General features: G+C 34.2%; 1 protein-coding gene across 1 annotated transcript in view; it reads left to right on the forward strand.

The window, feature by feature from the left end:
- Positions 1–17,004, forward strand: part of LOC107693650 (zinc transporter ZIP11-like) — a 53,577-nt gene that overhangs the window by 17,980 nt on the left and 18,593 nt on the right. The window contains exon 2 of the mRNA XM_016493110.1: positions 688–855. Within this exon, the coding sequence (XP_016348596.1) occupies positions 688–855 (168 nt within the window). The remainder of the gene's footprint in view (positions 1–687; positions 856–17,004) is intronic.

A 17,004-nucleotide genomic window follows, 5' to 3' on the forward strand; every position in this document is an offset into this window, starting at 1 on the left:
TTTAATATAAGAATATTACATTGACATGTTACTAAAAAAAATATATATTTTCTGTTTAATATTGTTTTTTTCACCAAAAAATACAGATTATAATTATAACAGATCCTAATTAGAGATTCACTGTTTGCTACAAGTCCAGACATTTCTCTCATCAGTCAAATCAAACTAAAGTATCAATCACAGATCCATGTCATTTTCACCTGTCTGTCTGTCTGTCTGTCTGTCTGTCTGTCTGGCTGGCTGTCTGGCTGGCTGTCTGTCTGGCTGGCTGTCTGGCTGGCTGGCAAACATTCTGCAGACCTGAAATTTAGTTTCATAATTGATGATTTTTGCAGTATTAACACTGTTATTTTCCAGTGTTGTACTGTATTGTATGAAACGCTATTTAAGTTAATGTGGCTTGATTTCAACAAACGGTCAGTGAAAGAAATTGCGTTAGAAAATGTTGCTGGTCAGCCCCGAGAGGTCTCATTTTATCAGCCGTTTTAACGTCTTTTCATTTTCTTTTTTTAGTTTTACAGCTTTTTTTAGGTTCACAGCCCTGTTCAGATTGTGTGATTATATACTGACTAATGAATTGTTTTATTGATCCTTTCAGGGTTTGTGTAATTTGCATATTGAAATGTGGCGTTCTCCAAAAAATTATGTTGGAGAAGATGTTTGACATGCAGTTCCTGTTTCTCTTAGATAAAATCGAGAATGGAGAGGTGTATCAGAGACGCAGGGGTCTCAACACCGGCCACACAGAGGAGCATGACGTGAGTCCTAAAGCACAGGAAGTGAGCGGTCAAACAGGAAGCAGCTGGAGGCGAATCGTTCTGCTGATCCTGGCCATCACCATACACAACATTCCCGGTGAGTCTCTCCTCGTCTCCTCTTATATTCCTCCGTTATTCAGGTCCACATGTGCCTTTCTATAGCACGCCTCTCTATGTGTGTCTCAACTTTCTGGTAGTGTACAGAGTTTCATTTAGGTTTTTTGTGGAGGGATTTTCTTCCGGGTTTGAAGTCAGCAGTGACTCAACATCATCCGTCTCACTATCATTCATGAGCCTGTGTGGCTTAATCCTATGAGAAAGCATTGTCGCATAATTATTAATATCTGCATGTGACCTTTTCCGATGGCAGGCGCTTCAAACGGTGATTTGATCCCGCACTGAAACATGAGTTGCATATGTTTATTTTCATGCTGACAAAGCGACAGGCTTTCGATCAGGACACCTGTGTGCAGCACGCATTGTTTATGAGAGAGTTTCTACATTTATGGACAGGTGAACCGAGGCTCATTTAAAACAAGATGCAGTCTGACACCGGTCTATTCGGGATCACATACACTTACTGTGATTGTATATATAAACATACATTGAATATGATTTTGTATGTATACATATTTTTTTAATGTTTATATATAGGAAAAATGTATATACATAAATATAGTGCACATACAATTTATACCATATATATTATAATACATATTACATACATATGACATTTCATGTTTATTGCATAAATTTATATAATATGCATTGTTTTTGTATTATATACACTGTATTATAATTATAATAAGTGACCCTGGAGCACAAAGCCAGTCTTAAGTCGCTGGGGTATATTTGTAGCAATAGCCAAAAAAACATTGTATGGGTCAAAATTATCAATTTTTATTTTATGACAAAAATCATTAGGATATTAAGTAAAGATCATGTTGCATGAAGATATTTTGTAAATTTCCTACCGTAAATATATCAAAACTTAATTTTTTATTAGTAATATGCATTGCTAATAACTTCATTTGAACAACTTTAAAGATGATTTTCTCAATATTTTGATTTTTTTGCACCCTCAGATTCCAGATTTTCAAATAGTTGCATCTCGGCCAAATATTGTCCTATCCTAACAAACCATACATTAATGGAGAGCTCATTTATTCAGCGTATAAATCTCAATTTTGAAAAATGTACCCTTATGACTGGTTTTGTGGTCCAGGGTAACATATTATATTTATTGTAATATAATGTATTAATTTGCTATATGAAATATATGATTTGCTATACCTAAACATTTGTAAAAAAAAATAAAATAATAAATTTAAATATAAAAAATAAATATATATATGTGTGTGGGTGTGTATATATAAAATATGTAAATATTATATGCATAATATAAAATAATGTACATTTATTATGAATGTAAATAAATGAATAATTTCATATATAAACATTTTAAAATGAAAAATATATGTCTTCCCGAGTTATTTTAAGAGTCCAGAGTTAAATCAGGGTCCTTCAACAGACATCTCTACTTCCATCCTAATATCTCAAATGTCATTCTCAAATGACACCAGAATGCAATAATATCTGTTACAATCAAACACCTTGGCGTTGTTGCAAAATAAGTGTGGTATCTAGTAGCTATCTACTGTTTTTCTAACACTTCTGGCTTAAAGATCTTCTACTAAAAAAAGACTATATATATATATATATATATAATTGTAAGTTTTTTATGTTTTCTGAGCAAATAAGTGAATAAATTGTTGGCATTTTCGATTTGCAGTAGTTAATTTTGGCTATCAAAATTTAATTTGCATTCAGAAATGAAATGGTCTAAAATAAAAATAGAGCATGACTGAAAATGAACAAGCAAGTCTGTTAAAGTGACGGATAATCATTATTTGTAGTTGAATGACATGCGGCTCCCGTCTGCTGATCCCTGCTGCTTTTATGACATTTTAAACGTCTCGTTCCTCCAGCTCCAGTGCTTTTCAGCCCCTCCTTCTCCTTTGCATTTGCACCATGCTGGCTTTATTTTCCTCTTTATCAGCAGCGCTTTCACTGAGAGGCTGCTTCTCCCTGATGTGTTTGTTAATCATTCGGGCTCCGATCTCTTTGCTCTGCTTTCATCGTTCCTGAGCAGCGTGAGTGAGGTGAATGTAGATGACAAGTAGTCTGAGTGCCGTCTGTCTGCGGCGTGTGTTCGCTCGCATGTTGGCACAGAGTGACCCAGCTGTCCTTGAAATCAGGCACACTTCTCCCAGACGTCTTGACTGCTGATGGACCTACAAACCCACCACCAGCTGCGCTTTCAAGAGTGAAAGTATGTAAGGCACAAGATGTTTTCCACACTTAATTACACAGTGACTCCTAGTTTGTTCTTTTCAGCCTGAATGTGCTTTTTTGAGCCAGCAGACTCTTATGAATGGACATATTGTCAAGCATTTTTCAAAATGAATCATCAGAACCAGGCGACAAGTTTGCAGTCTTTTATTTTGGAAGAAATTAATGCTTTTATCCAGCAAGGATGCATTAAATTAATCAAAAGTGCCAGTACAGACATTTATAATGTTACAAAAGATTTCCATTTGAAATAAATGCTGTTCTTTTGAACTTTCTATTCATCAAAGAATCCTGAAAAACTGTTTTCAACATGGATAATAATCAAAGATGTTTCTTGAGCAGCAAATCAGCATATTAGAATGATTTCTGAAGATCATGTGACACTGAAGACTGGAGTAATGATGCTGAAAATACAGCTTTGATCAGAGGAATAAATTACATTTTAACAGATATTCACATAGAAAACAGCTGTTTTAAATTGTAATAATATTTCAAAATTTATACTGTATTTTTTATCAAATAAATGCAGCTGGATTATAACAGATTATACATGATTAATATGTCAAAATAAATAAATAGCTATTAAATTTCATATGATTATTTTCTTTTATTTTATTTTCCAGTCCAGTGGAATGTGCCGGAATTCAATTCAACCATTCTCTCTTTTTTACTGTTACAGCCTTGCCTCTTTGAACCTTAATTTGTCCAACTGTCCAGCCATTGAGGGCAAACGGTCTTGGTTTTCCGCACAGATCAGCTCAGTCTCTATATGGTGCATGTACAGTCGTGTGTAGTTGTATTCAGCTCGTCCCGTGACATTATGATGAGCTAACCTTTCCCTCAGGTCTCTGATGTGGGATCTAAAGTGCTGTTGGCCCATTTGATCTTGAAAAGGTCAGTGTGAGAGAAACACAAAGCCATTGTCCAGAAAGCACCTTTACATCCATTCATTTGCTGCTGTAGCTTCAAAAACTCCTCCCTGAAGGGGTCAAAAGCACTGTTAGTTCTCTTGAGGGATGTGAGCAGTACATTAGAGCTTTAAAAGCTGATGACCTGCACTTTTAAATGCTTTTTATTGTCCAGATATACATCACTATTTTGGCATCTTTTTTTTCTTATTGGATGCAAAATTGCATGCAATATAGAATATTTTATCCTTTTTTTAATGCTGAGCATAGGCTGCCCTGCATCATATTTACTGAATGAAATCCAATACTTGTTTTTTTTACTAATTCTGGATGGCTGATTCCAAAAATAGTGGCTGTTTTGCTTGAGCATGTCATCATTTTCTTACATAATATGACTAATTTTGTAGCATTTGTGCTTTCGACAGCCACCTGTAAGGTGAAAAGGTCTTGTATTATCGTTAATCAGCAGAAAAATGGTCACAAAGACATGATTCCCGTCTGATTTTGAGCCAGACTATAACTATTTGTTCAATTCTCAGCCTGTTTTCACATCTATGAATGAGTCTGAAGACATTATTTATGCCTAATCCTGATTTCAAGGTTAAAATTATGGCCAGTGACAGAAATAAAATGCAAACATGATCCAGATGATTTCTGCTACATATGTGGGTATTTTACTACATACAAACAGTGCCAGGAAATGACAGACTTTTTTTTTACCTTTATAAATTTGACATTAAATGGAGTATTTGACCATATTTTTCTACTCTTCTGCATATTATAACTTATATGATTAATTTTGAATACTTTTTGTTATTAAAACTTGTGACTGCTTCTGTTATTTTGATAAGTGCATAAGCTGATACATACATACAGTATATATAATTTGAAATATTTTAATTTTTACAGTATTTTGTGGGAAAAAAACTATACATGATGGAAAGTTTTTATTGATATGTTTAAATGTAGCATCATCAAATTTGGTAATATTAGGCCTTTTTGCAAATCAGCATATTTTTTTTAAGATGCTTCAAAATGAGTTTTTGATTTTGTGTGCCAACAAAATGATCAGTTGATCAATACTTCATCCAAGACCTCTGTTTATCTTTATCCATTTTGCAAAAGCCAAAAACAGCCCTAGTGTAATGGATATCCATGCTGGTGGTCATGCAGCGTCGTTAGGATTTCATGCATTTTAATAGCCTCCGATTCTTTACAGGCACGTTGACAGTGATCTCTGTAGATTACCTTCACAGTGTGCCTCCTCAAAATTACAGGAAGTATTACTTGGCAAAGCCAGTAAATTAACTCATCACACTTAACAGAGTTCAAATGCGGTCTCTCATCAGTCGAGATGGTGGTCTTGCAGTTGTGCTGCTCCTGTTACTTTAAATGTCCCTCACAGCACGAGCGAAATCAAGTCAGCAGGTAACCAGAGTTGTTTCGTGTCAGTTTGAGTTGTGTGTTGCCTGTTCAAAGATGTAGTGATCTGTTGTCAGTACATTTTCACATTGTAGTCCACCGTTATAAAGTGGTTTCATGCACTTTTCTTCTTTGAAAGATGAATGTGAATGGAATTGCATGTGCATTTCTATTCAACATCCAGGACAGGTGCACAAGAGGGTCTGAAGAAGTGCACGGCATAAAAAAAATATTAGTAACAAAAACAGACTACTACAGTTAAAGTAAAAAGAGACAAAAGCATACATTTTTCTGTTTTATTGAAGATGTTGCAGCACTTTTATTGTTTATTATTCGTTCGTTATTCCTCTGGCATTAAGTCTCATCACAATGAATCGCCGAGTCGTCTGAATCTACAGCATTGGGCTTAATGTTAATTACCACAAAATGAAATTATTTAAACTCGTCAAAATCGAGTTAGTGGCGAGTCATTACAGTCGAGTTAATGATGAAGCACTTACGATGGAAATAAATGTGCCCGGTATTTAGAAGCATAAATGTGAGCTCATAATTTAATTAAAGCACTATTAATTCTTCTGTTTTAGCTGTTATTGTGGTAGCAAAGTAAAAGGTTATAATAGCCTAAAAACAACAATTTTTTGACTATTATAAATGACTATTATTTCACGTGTCAGGCTTTATAGGGTTAAGAATCATGTCTGATTTGTGTCTGGTGGACAAGACTTCAGCTTGTACAACATTTTTACTAGACAACTTTATAGAAAAACAATCCAGAAATGAGCTCAGACAATATTAATAATATAATATGGCGGTTATGGTTCAGTAAATAAAAGTAATGTCAATATTTATTATTTTTTTTAATCATCATTTTTTAATTGCATTTAAATAAGTTCAAGTTATCTTGCAGTCCTCCTAGGATTTTACTTCATTTTCAGTTGAGTGTCTCTTTTATTCAGTGCTTCCTTAGACATTAGATATGTTGAATTTTAGAAATGTGCCTTCAAGAGCATCATCATTAGTTGAGCCCATGATATCAAGACCTCCCATTGCTTTCTTCAGTGTTCAATGCACAGCCATTTCTTCTCAGTTTCTGAGCGTTTGAGAAAACGGGACATGAGCGGCTCGCTACTTCCTTATTAGCACCGACTTTCATCTTCTTCTTTGTCACATCAAAGATAGGAAGAGAATCAAAAAGAGCAACATCTCCTCGAATAATCCTGGGATGTGCTATTAGGATCAGAAAGAGACATTTGGAGGTTTTGGATGGCCGAGCTCTACCTCAGCTCTTTGTGGCCCTTTCTAACCTCAGATCTTGATTGGAAAGCCACAAGGCTCTACTGAGATGTTCATGAAGCTCTGATGCACTTTGGTAAAAATAACCCATGTGGATTTGCTTTCTGCTGCAGTCTGGATGTTTGATAAGGTTGACTTGAGTGCTTCTCCTCCTGATGGCACGGTGCAAGGCTTTGCCTGCCTAATTTCCTCCGGTGGGTTCATTAGGTTCCTTTGCTGGTTCTTAAGCAGCAGTGAAACCCCAGCGGGCTTTGTAGAGTCTTTATCTTGCTTTTCATTGCTCCTTCTGTTGCTTTCTGCTAATTTTCTCTCCCAGAAGTCAGTTTTTGTTTTCTACCAGAAACAAAGCGAAATGTGCTGCTTTGAACAGTGTGTCTGCATTCCTGCTGCACATCACACCTGCTGTGCGTCAAACTCCAAGACAGCCAAGTTAAAAGGCTTGAATGAAGCATCTAGGCCTACATTTAAGATTTGTATATTTCAATTGCATTTAAAATCTCCATGCATTTGGATTTCAACATAAACAAATAAACTTAAGGTGATGCATATTTGTCAGTTATGCATAAACCGGATCTCCGCACTCAAATAAATGATGCCATAGTTTATTAACAACTATTTGCACCTATTTGATTTTATTTATATAATCATATTTTCAAAATGCATTTATATTCACATTGCTTAGAATCAGCATGAATCTGTTAAATGTAAAAGCAAGGAAATATATTAAGTTATAAGTATGAGCATGGTTAAAATATGGCTAGCTGTGGAACAAGCAATATTCAGTTAAAATATATTATTTGGTTATTGTGTATTTAAAACACATTCAGTTTATTAGTACTATTACAGAAATCTGACCTGTTTTATATATATATATGACTGTCAAATATGCATCACATTAATTATGTTAGTTTATGTTGAAACTGTGTAATCCAAATGGATGGAAATTTCATATGCGATGCAAATATATCTTAATTTTTTTTTTTTTTTTGAGTATTTTGATGTCCTCGTTATATGGTATGAAGCCTCGAGCCTTTTATTACCATTACTCAGAAAACTTCTTACATTGCAGAAGACTGTGGTTTTTATGTTGGTATTAAACATCTGCAGACTTTTATTCACAGTGTGGAGGTCAAATGTCTGCAGAGCAAAATTACCTTCATGTTAAATGTCACTGAAGTGAAGAAGACAGAAATAAGCTGGTAGACGTCTAAGGAGTGTGCTTTTGTCTGCTCTAGAGCCCTGCTGTAACCTCTGTCAGCCGTTGATGCCGAAGTTCAGCTACTTTTGTCAGGACGTAATTACAGTGTTTGCAGTGCAGCGCTCTATTGATATTCCTCATACACATTCTGTAAAAATGTGTTCAACGTGCAATTAAATCAGCCTGAACTGCTAAAAGGAATAGTTCATCCAAAAATTAAAATTTGCTGAAAAACATCCTCACCCTCAGGTTAGCCAAGATGTAGATGAGTTTGTTTCTTCATCAGATTTGTAGAAATGTAGCATTGCATCAGTGTCTCACCAATGGATGCTCTGCAGTGAATGGGTGCCGTCAGAATGAGAGTCCAAACAGCTGATAAAAACATCACAATAATCCACAATTAATGTCTTGTGAAGACAAAAGCTTCAACAAATCTATCATCAAGATGTTTTTGCTACCCAAGCTCACTGGAAATACGTTTGGGTATTTCCAACATGATAGAGCATTAACCTTTTAGCGACACTCCCCAGACATTTGAATTCTGAACCACTGCAATACTTACCTGAAGAAACGCAATAAAAACAATACGTGCCTGTACCAACATGATAAAAATGTGCTACGGTCATGTATTGAAAGCACATTTTAGCGCCACTCAATGGACATTTCACTTTGAAACTGCTGTGAAACATGCTGTAAGGTATATGTAATATCAGTGTTGCAGAAATGTTGCCACAAACATGTTATTTCCAATGATCCTGGGTTGCATTTTAAACTTCAAACCGTCGCTTCTGGCTAAAATACAAGCCTGTAGTCCATAATAACAGTTCCTCCAGTGAAAAAGTGTTCTGGTGTGAATCAGGAGAGAAATCTGCACAGATCAAACAAATATGTGGCTGGATTTTAATGTGAGAGACAACAGGAGATGCACTTTTTCACTGGAGGAAGAGTTATTATGTATTATAGACTCTTTTTAGTCTTAAAAACGTTTTTAGTTTAGTTAAATACGTCTTAATGATGGATGTGTTTCAGCTTTTTTCTTCTCCAGATGTTAACTGATGGACTGGAGTGCTGTGGGTTACTTGTGGATTATTGTGATGTTTTTATCAGCTGTTTGGACTCTCATTCTGACGGCACCCATTCACTGCAGAGCATCCATTGCTGAGACACTGATGCAATGCTACATGTTTGAAAAATCTCTCTTTTTTGATAGCTTTAAGCAGGTAAAAACACCCTTTCTCCCAAAGGCGGGCCGCTTATCCTGATTCTGTGCAGACAGATAGCAGCTGAAGTGAGAGGGGCAGTGAAAGTTCTTCACTATGTGTCAGAAATGATTTTCGGTGAGAGCGGCGAGTGGAACAGAGAGCAGCTGCAATCCTGTGAACGTGCCCTATGTAGAGTACAAGACTGAGAGCTGTCTAGGTGACTGCTTATAATGGCGCGTAATCCAAAATTTTCAAAAATGACAATGACTGAAGCAAAACAGTTTCCACGATCACTTAATAATAATAAATGTAATATTAGCATACTAAAAGTATATTAATTATCATTGATATCATAAATTTTAGATGTATGTATTTGAATTGCATATAAAATGTCCATCCATTTGGATAAACAAACTAATAAACTTCATGTGATGCATATTTCTTAGTCATACTTAAATGAAACGGGTCAGATTTCTGCATAAATTTGTTAATTGTGAAAACAATTAGATTTATTTAGTTTAAAAGCATGAACATTGTTGAAATACAGCTAGCTGTTTATTCATTTAGTTACAAAAATTATTTATTTATAATAAATATATAAACCTGGTTATTGTGTATTTAAAACACATTCATTTTATTAGTACTGTTACAGAAATCTGACCTGTTTCATTTATGTATCAATGACAAACATGCATCACATTACGTTTATTAGTTTGTTAAAAGTGTGTCATCCAAAATGCCTGGCAATTTAAATGCAATTCAAATAAATCTTACATTTATTAAAAAATAAATAAATAAAATGTAGGCTATAAATTGGGTTGTAAATTATGTGGTGCAACTATCATTAAATAATTCATATTTGAAAAAAGGTAAAATATTTTTTAAAACATTTTAAAACAAAACCTTATGAAACCAGCATTAATACAAGAACTTGGCACATGTTGTAAGCCTTATTTTAAAAAGATTTTAAGACACTCATGACCCATTTTACCATTTCAAGTTTAGTGGATTTGTGTTTAGTACGGAGTCACAGAAGTAAATCTTCTACACGTTTCTGTGCGACACTGGAGTGTTTCATGCACACAGACACACAGGCATTGTGAGAGGATCAAATGGGAATGATGTAGTGTAATAACAATCCAATGGAATTCATTGCTACATGTAGACATTATTAGGTTAACCATGAAGATCAATGGTCTTAAGTGTGTGTGTGTGGTTTTCATGTCCTTTGGGAAACACTGGGCTGATTTTCATATGCGCCTGCAGTTCATTAAGTTAAGTGCAACTAAATGCATTGAATAACCTTGTGAAATACGGTCAGCATCACGATCTGGCTGGAGGATTTCTTAGCACTTCCCATCTGAGGACTTCTTACAAAAGCATTTTATGAACAAAGCATAAAAAAGCCCTTCTGCAAAGATATTGCAACTAATCTGAAAGCAAACAGATGGTCCTTTGAGAGCGAACCAACCCTGATTCAATATATAGATTGCACTCAGGAAAAGAAAATTATGTTTGCTCTTTTGGCTGTGGGCGAAATTGCACCAGACCCTTCCTCTCTTCCCCATTGGTTTGCTGTCAGAGATGAGCACAGGTGAGATGGCCATAAAGTGTTCAGTTATTTGCAGTGGCGTCTCCTGTGAATACTCAAGCATCGCTGTCTAATCTCTAGTATGCATGCATGAAGCCACTACATGAACTGTGCATCCCAGAGCTCAAATAAACACACATATGCACACTGTAGGTATTTGACTACCAGACACTTTATTATACTGATGTGTGAGAGAGACTTTACAACTCATCATATATTGATCTTGTGCATCGACTGCATCTTGTTTTTTTTCCTTTGGCAGCTACATTATTGTTTCATATATGCAGACGCGTAGCAGGGCCTCAAACGACAACATTGTGACAGATTATTAATGTGCATTTGAAGCAGTATTTTATTGAGCAGAGTTTAATCACTCTGAGTGTTCTCCTGCTGTCATGGCTTTCAGATTCATTTCAGGGCTCTGCAGGGAATGTCTGATGGGCCACTTTTGGGCTATTTAATGCTGCTGTGTTGTCATGCATCTTATGTTTGTTGATCATGTGTCTTTGTGCTTTGGAAGCTTACAGTACATACTTGGTTTTCTTGTGGCATTGTATTTCACCATTTTCCACCATGTTTTATGTATATTATATTATGTATTATAGTTGAAAACATAATTTCCATTTACATTTTTTTTTAATTATAAACGTAATATTTCAATGCAATTACATCTCATATATTCTAATTTATACACCTAATATATATATATATATATATATATATAAATCTGTTATAATAAAAGTAAATCTAACATGCTTATATTCAATCAAATTTATTTAAATGGGAGATGTAGTTGTTTTTCAGTAAGATTTAAATTTATAGTCTTATATTTCATCAATTTTGTGATATTCTTATATTTCATCAAATATATAAAATTTAAATGCAATATTATTATATAGATACAATATAAAAACAGAGGGAGAGAAAGAGAGAGAGGAGACTCTCAGGTTTAATTATAATCTGTATTTATTTTTTGAAGAAAACATAATATTAAATGGAAAATTGTTTTTTTTTTTCCCCCAATAACATTTAAATCTAATATTGTTATATTAGATTAAATTTCTATCTACCGCCCGCTGACGCCCTGGAGCTCACATCTCCGAAAATATTAAAGCAATTTTCAAATCTTTATTAACAAACCGCATATTTGAAGTGTAAACTAGAACATTCTCGCATAAAAAAACTCTATAAACTACATTCTGTGACACAAAAACAGTATTATTTATAAAATTATAGTGGATTTGAGATTCGAGAACCAGAAAGAACTGTTGTATAAAACAGGAATGTAAAAAGGCATGTAATATTGAGTATTTTGAGTTGCGTACTCTTCAGTCCAATAAAAGATAATGTACAATATTCCAGAGGCACTTGGCGCATCACCAGTTTTGTTAATGTTCATTTGTACTGTCATAAACAACAACAACAATGATAATAATAACAATAAACATAATGAGGGCAGTGATACAGAATTATAGGTAAAGGTTAAAGATTGTCATGGTGTAAAATCACACTCTGAATGGTCCAAAATTGCTTTTATCAAATCTGTGCCGCTTCAGAGGAAGATAAATGTCAGTGTATGTTTTTTGGTGAAAATTAAGATTTATTTTGGTTCATTGATTGCGATGGGAGTCCTGAGGCAAAGAAATGAGGCACAGTTTGTCCATTAATTATGTGCATGACTCACTTATTAAAATCAATTAAACATCAAAACTCTGTTGCATCACATCGGCTGACAAATCAGCCATCATATTTTATTGAGCACAAATATTGCACACATGCAACCCAGCCTCTGCTTTTACTTTTAGACATTGGAAGTCATTCATCTTGCCTTTTAATGAATGATTTTAATTCGAGCATTTCTCCAGTCTTCGAGTCAAAATGCCTGTTTTGTGATAGAGATTTGGCTCTTAGGTGGTGTTATTTGGATGGAGAGATAAGATGTCTTCATTTCTCTCTTCTAAAGCGCGTGAGTGATGAGGAGGAGGCTGAGAGAGGGAAGACTGTGTTTTATGGATGGAGGTGGAATATAGATCAGCTAGAGATGTTTGTAATGAATCTCTGGATGTGAATACACGCGTGTGCGCCGCGATACGACTGAGAGTGTTTATCATCTCACAGGCATTTCATGTCTCAGAGCAGCGGTGTTGCTGTGGTTAACATGCAGACGTAGCATGTGGTGTATTTCAAACAAGAACAATGTGATTTCTCTGGAATCTTATTGTGCTGTTCGTCAGCACTGCGGTGGGTCCTTAAACTGGTGTCATTAAAACTGGTTATATAGCAAAGTGTATTAAGTTAAACTAACCCATATGTGATCCTGGAGCATAAAACCAGTCTCAAGTCGCTGGGGTATATTTGTAGCAATAGCCAAAAATACATTGTATGGGTCAAAATTATTGATTTTTCTTTTATGTCAAAAATCATTAGGATATTAAGTAAAGATCATGTTCCATGAAGATATTTTGCAAATTTCCTAACGTAAATATATCAAAACTTAATTTTTGATTAGTAATATGCATTGCTAAGAACTTCATTTGGACAACTTTAAAGATGATTTTCTCAATATTTAGATTTTTTTGCACCCTCAGATTCCAGATTTTCAAATAGTTGTATCTCAGCCAAATATTGTTCTATCTTAACAAACCATACATCAATGGAAAGATTATTTATTCAGCTTTCAGATGATGTATAAATCTCAATTTCCATAAATTGACCCTTATGACTGGTTTTGTGCTCCAGGGTCACGTATGCTGTTATTGTTTATGTGAAATTAAAAAAAAAAAAAAAAACTAAAGAAGAAAATTTGAAGAAGCTTCATGCCAGGGTTATTATCGTTAACTGAAACCAAAACCATAAAAAAAAAGTTACTTGAAAAAGAATAAAGTATATGCATATAAATCTAAATGTACATAGGGGAGAGCAAGGTGAAAAGTATATGCTTTCAAAATATGGCTTTCCAAACAAAAAAAAAAGAGTGGTCTCTTGGCTCAATTTGAGCCACATGGAGTTAAACTGTTCCATTGATTATGCTGAAGTAAAACTGAACATTTTTACCTCATGCTATATCAAAGGAAGAGAAATTCAATAAAAATGACTTCTTAAAATCTATGTGTGAGCCTTGTGATGGACTGACCGTTCATCCAGGGATTTTCCTCGCCTGTGGCTCAAGACGCTCAAGACCAATGAAAAGAAAAAGGAAAAAAGAAAAAACTGACTGCAGTTGACCTTACAAAACTGGGCTAATAGCAGGAAACGTCTCGGTTACGTATGTAACCCTCGTTCCCTGAAGGAGGGAGCGGAGACTAAAATTAATCAAATATGTAGAATACAGTAAAATCGTACTTTATAATCATAAGAAGGGGTGAGCCACTGGCTCAACTTACCCCAAGACTTTCGGCAAAACTACCCCACTCCGACCATTTTAACAAACTTCATCATCACTATCATCATCAATTGTATCATATTATTATATTGATATTTTTTCAGATTTATGTAATTGTTCGGACACAGATGCATGAGTCCTTGAACATAAAGACAAAAAAATCCCTTTGAACAGCAAAAAAAATTTTTTTGAACCTAAATGTACTTACAAATTATCCCATGGGGTTAACTCTTCCAATATGTGTGGTCATATCACCAATTTTGTTTAAGGTTGCCTAGTAACAAGGGGTGGCTCAACTTCCCCACAGGCTCAAATCACCACGCTCTCCCCTATAATGCATAAATTATATATAAAAAAAATCCTCACTAAGGCTGCATTTATTGGATCAAAATACAGTAAAAACAGTAATATTATGAAATATTATTTTAATTTAATACAGCTCTTTTTTATGCGAATATCTGTTAAAATGTAATTTATTCTTGTGATCAAAGCTGTATTTTCAGCATCATTACTCCAGTCTTCAGTGTCACATGATATTCAGAAATCATGAAAATATGCTGATTTGCTGCTCAAGAAACATTCCTGATTATTATCAATGTTGAAAACAGTTGTGCTGCTGAATATTTTTGTGGAAACCGTGATACATGTTATTTTTCTGGATTTTTTGAACAATAGAGAATGTAAAAAAACAACAACATTTGTTTAAAACAGGAATCTTTTGTAACACTATAAATGTCTTTACTGTCACTTTTGATGAATTTAATGTGTCCTTGCTGAATAAAAGTATTAATTTCTTTCAAAAAAAACTTTCTGAAACAGCTTTCTTAAATCAAAAGACTTTCAACATGGCCTCATCTTGTTTAAATAATGAACTAGCTGCAGGTTCAGATTTTGAAAGACAACCTGAACTGTCACTTTAACCAAAGCACAAGTGTTTACTTGAGAATTTTATCTGATTTAATGCCATGTTGATTTGATATCAAATGCATTTACATATCCTCAATTTCCTCTGAGCCCAGAATGAATTTTCCTGCCTAAAGATAAGATTGACCTGATTAATCTGAGTGATGGCTTTGAATGAACATATTTACATACACACACACACACACACACGCAAGCACGCACACACACACACACACACACACATATATAGTGTCGCTGCAGGAGCGCTGTAGTGGATGATGTGAATTGAATTGGACTGTAATTGGATGTCAGCTTATCAGATGGCTAAAGTGCTGCTGGACTGAAAAAGTGCATCTGTCTCAATACTATGTACGATGTTTGAAATCTAAACTCAAATAGCAGATCGATCGAGACAAATCCTCTGCTGGCTGCAGCCCCACACATGCACCAATGAAAAGAGAGCCTCACAGGAAATTGAGAACTGAGAGCAAACAGGAAACAACTTTGGAAAGTGATTTTGAACGTGAACTCCATCCAACATTACACATGTAATATAAGGGTCACCAGAAAAACACAAGAAGCATTAAATATTAAATAACATATAACTGACAAATGAAATCAAACTGAAAGTTAAAGCAATAAAAAAAAGAAAAATACAGTAGCAACATTTCTAGTTTTATAGATTATATTTACAACTAAATGCATTTTTCATAAACATAAATAATGTTAATATAACAAATTACTAAAAACATTTTTTTTTTACCTTTATAATAATCTCACAACCACCATAAAAATGCAAATGGTAATGAGAAAGTCAGACACAGACACAAAACACCATCATGATATACCACACACTAAATGACACTAAAATAATGTGATGGACATTAATTTAACAACAGAGTTAACTGTGACTTATCTCACGATTCTGACTTTTTCAAAATAGTTTATATCTTGCAATTCTGAGTTTTTATGTCATAATTTTGAGGGGAAAAATCCGAATTGTGAGATAAGTTTTTATTTTCTTATCCTGTGGCAGAAACAGGCTTCCATAACAAGGAAAATATATCTGCCAATAGGGTAAGTCAAATAAACTTAATTCTGAATTTTCTGAATTTTTTTCTTGTTTTATGTAAATACTCACCTAATTTTGATAACATTTTCAGAAACACACTAAAACACACCAAATGACACTAAAATAATGCAATAAACATTCATTTAACAACATAAAATCATTATGTACCTACAGTCTATCATGGGGGGAAAACTAAGAAGAAACATGAAAAACCATCAAATGTGAAGTGTCAAATTCTGGGAATGTCAATTTGTATTTTATTTCACTGTAAATTGTAAGATCATTTTCACTTTCAAAAACTGTAAATTTAACATTATTTACTGTAAAAAACAAACATAAAATGTCCCATTACATCTATTATTATCTATTACAGTGTTTCACCGAATAGAGTATAAAAAGTTATTAACCAATTAACAGGTTTTTATCATTGCATATTTCACTGTTAAAGTTATAATAATTTTAAGATTTCATAAAATAAACATATGGCAAATTTTTTTTTATAATTTATTGATAACAAATAATCATTCTTTCAATGTATTTTTGGCTATTGCTACAAATATACCCCAGCGACTTAAGACTGCTTTTGTGCTCTAGGGTCACATATATATATATATATATATATATATATATATTTAAGGGCACATTTATCTTTAAAGGGAACCTGAAAATGAAATTTCCGTCATCATTCCAAACCTTGATATTTTGAAGAATGTTGCAGTCTAAACAACTTTGGACCCCATTGACCTTATATGGAACAAAAATGGTTGAAACATTCTTTAAAATATCCGCTAATGTTCCACACAGCATGAGGGTGAGTAAATGACCACAGAACTCTCCCTTTAATGGCTGTTGGCTCTTTAATATGGAAAGGAGGATCTTCAGCACAGCCTGCAGATTCATTTCTAAGCCACAGTGACCCAAGA

The sequence above is a fragment of the Sinocyclocheilus anshuiensis genome, unplaced genomic scaffold (genome assembly GCF_001515605.1).
Source record: "Sinocyclocheilus anshuiensis isolate Anshui unplaced genomic scaffold, SAMN03320099.WGS_v1.1 scaffold546, whole genome shotgun sequence".
In the NCBI taxonomy this organism is placed as follows: Eukaryota; Metazoa; Chordata; class Actinopteri; order Cypriniformes; family Cyprinidae; genus Sinocyclocheilus; species Sinocyclocheilus anshuiensis.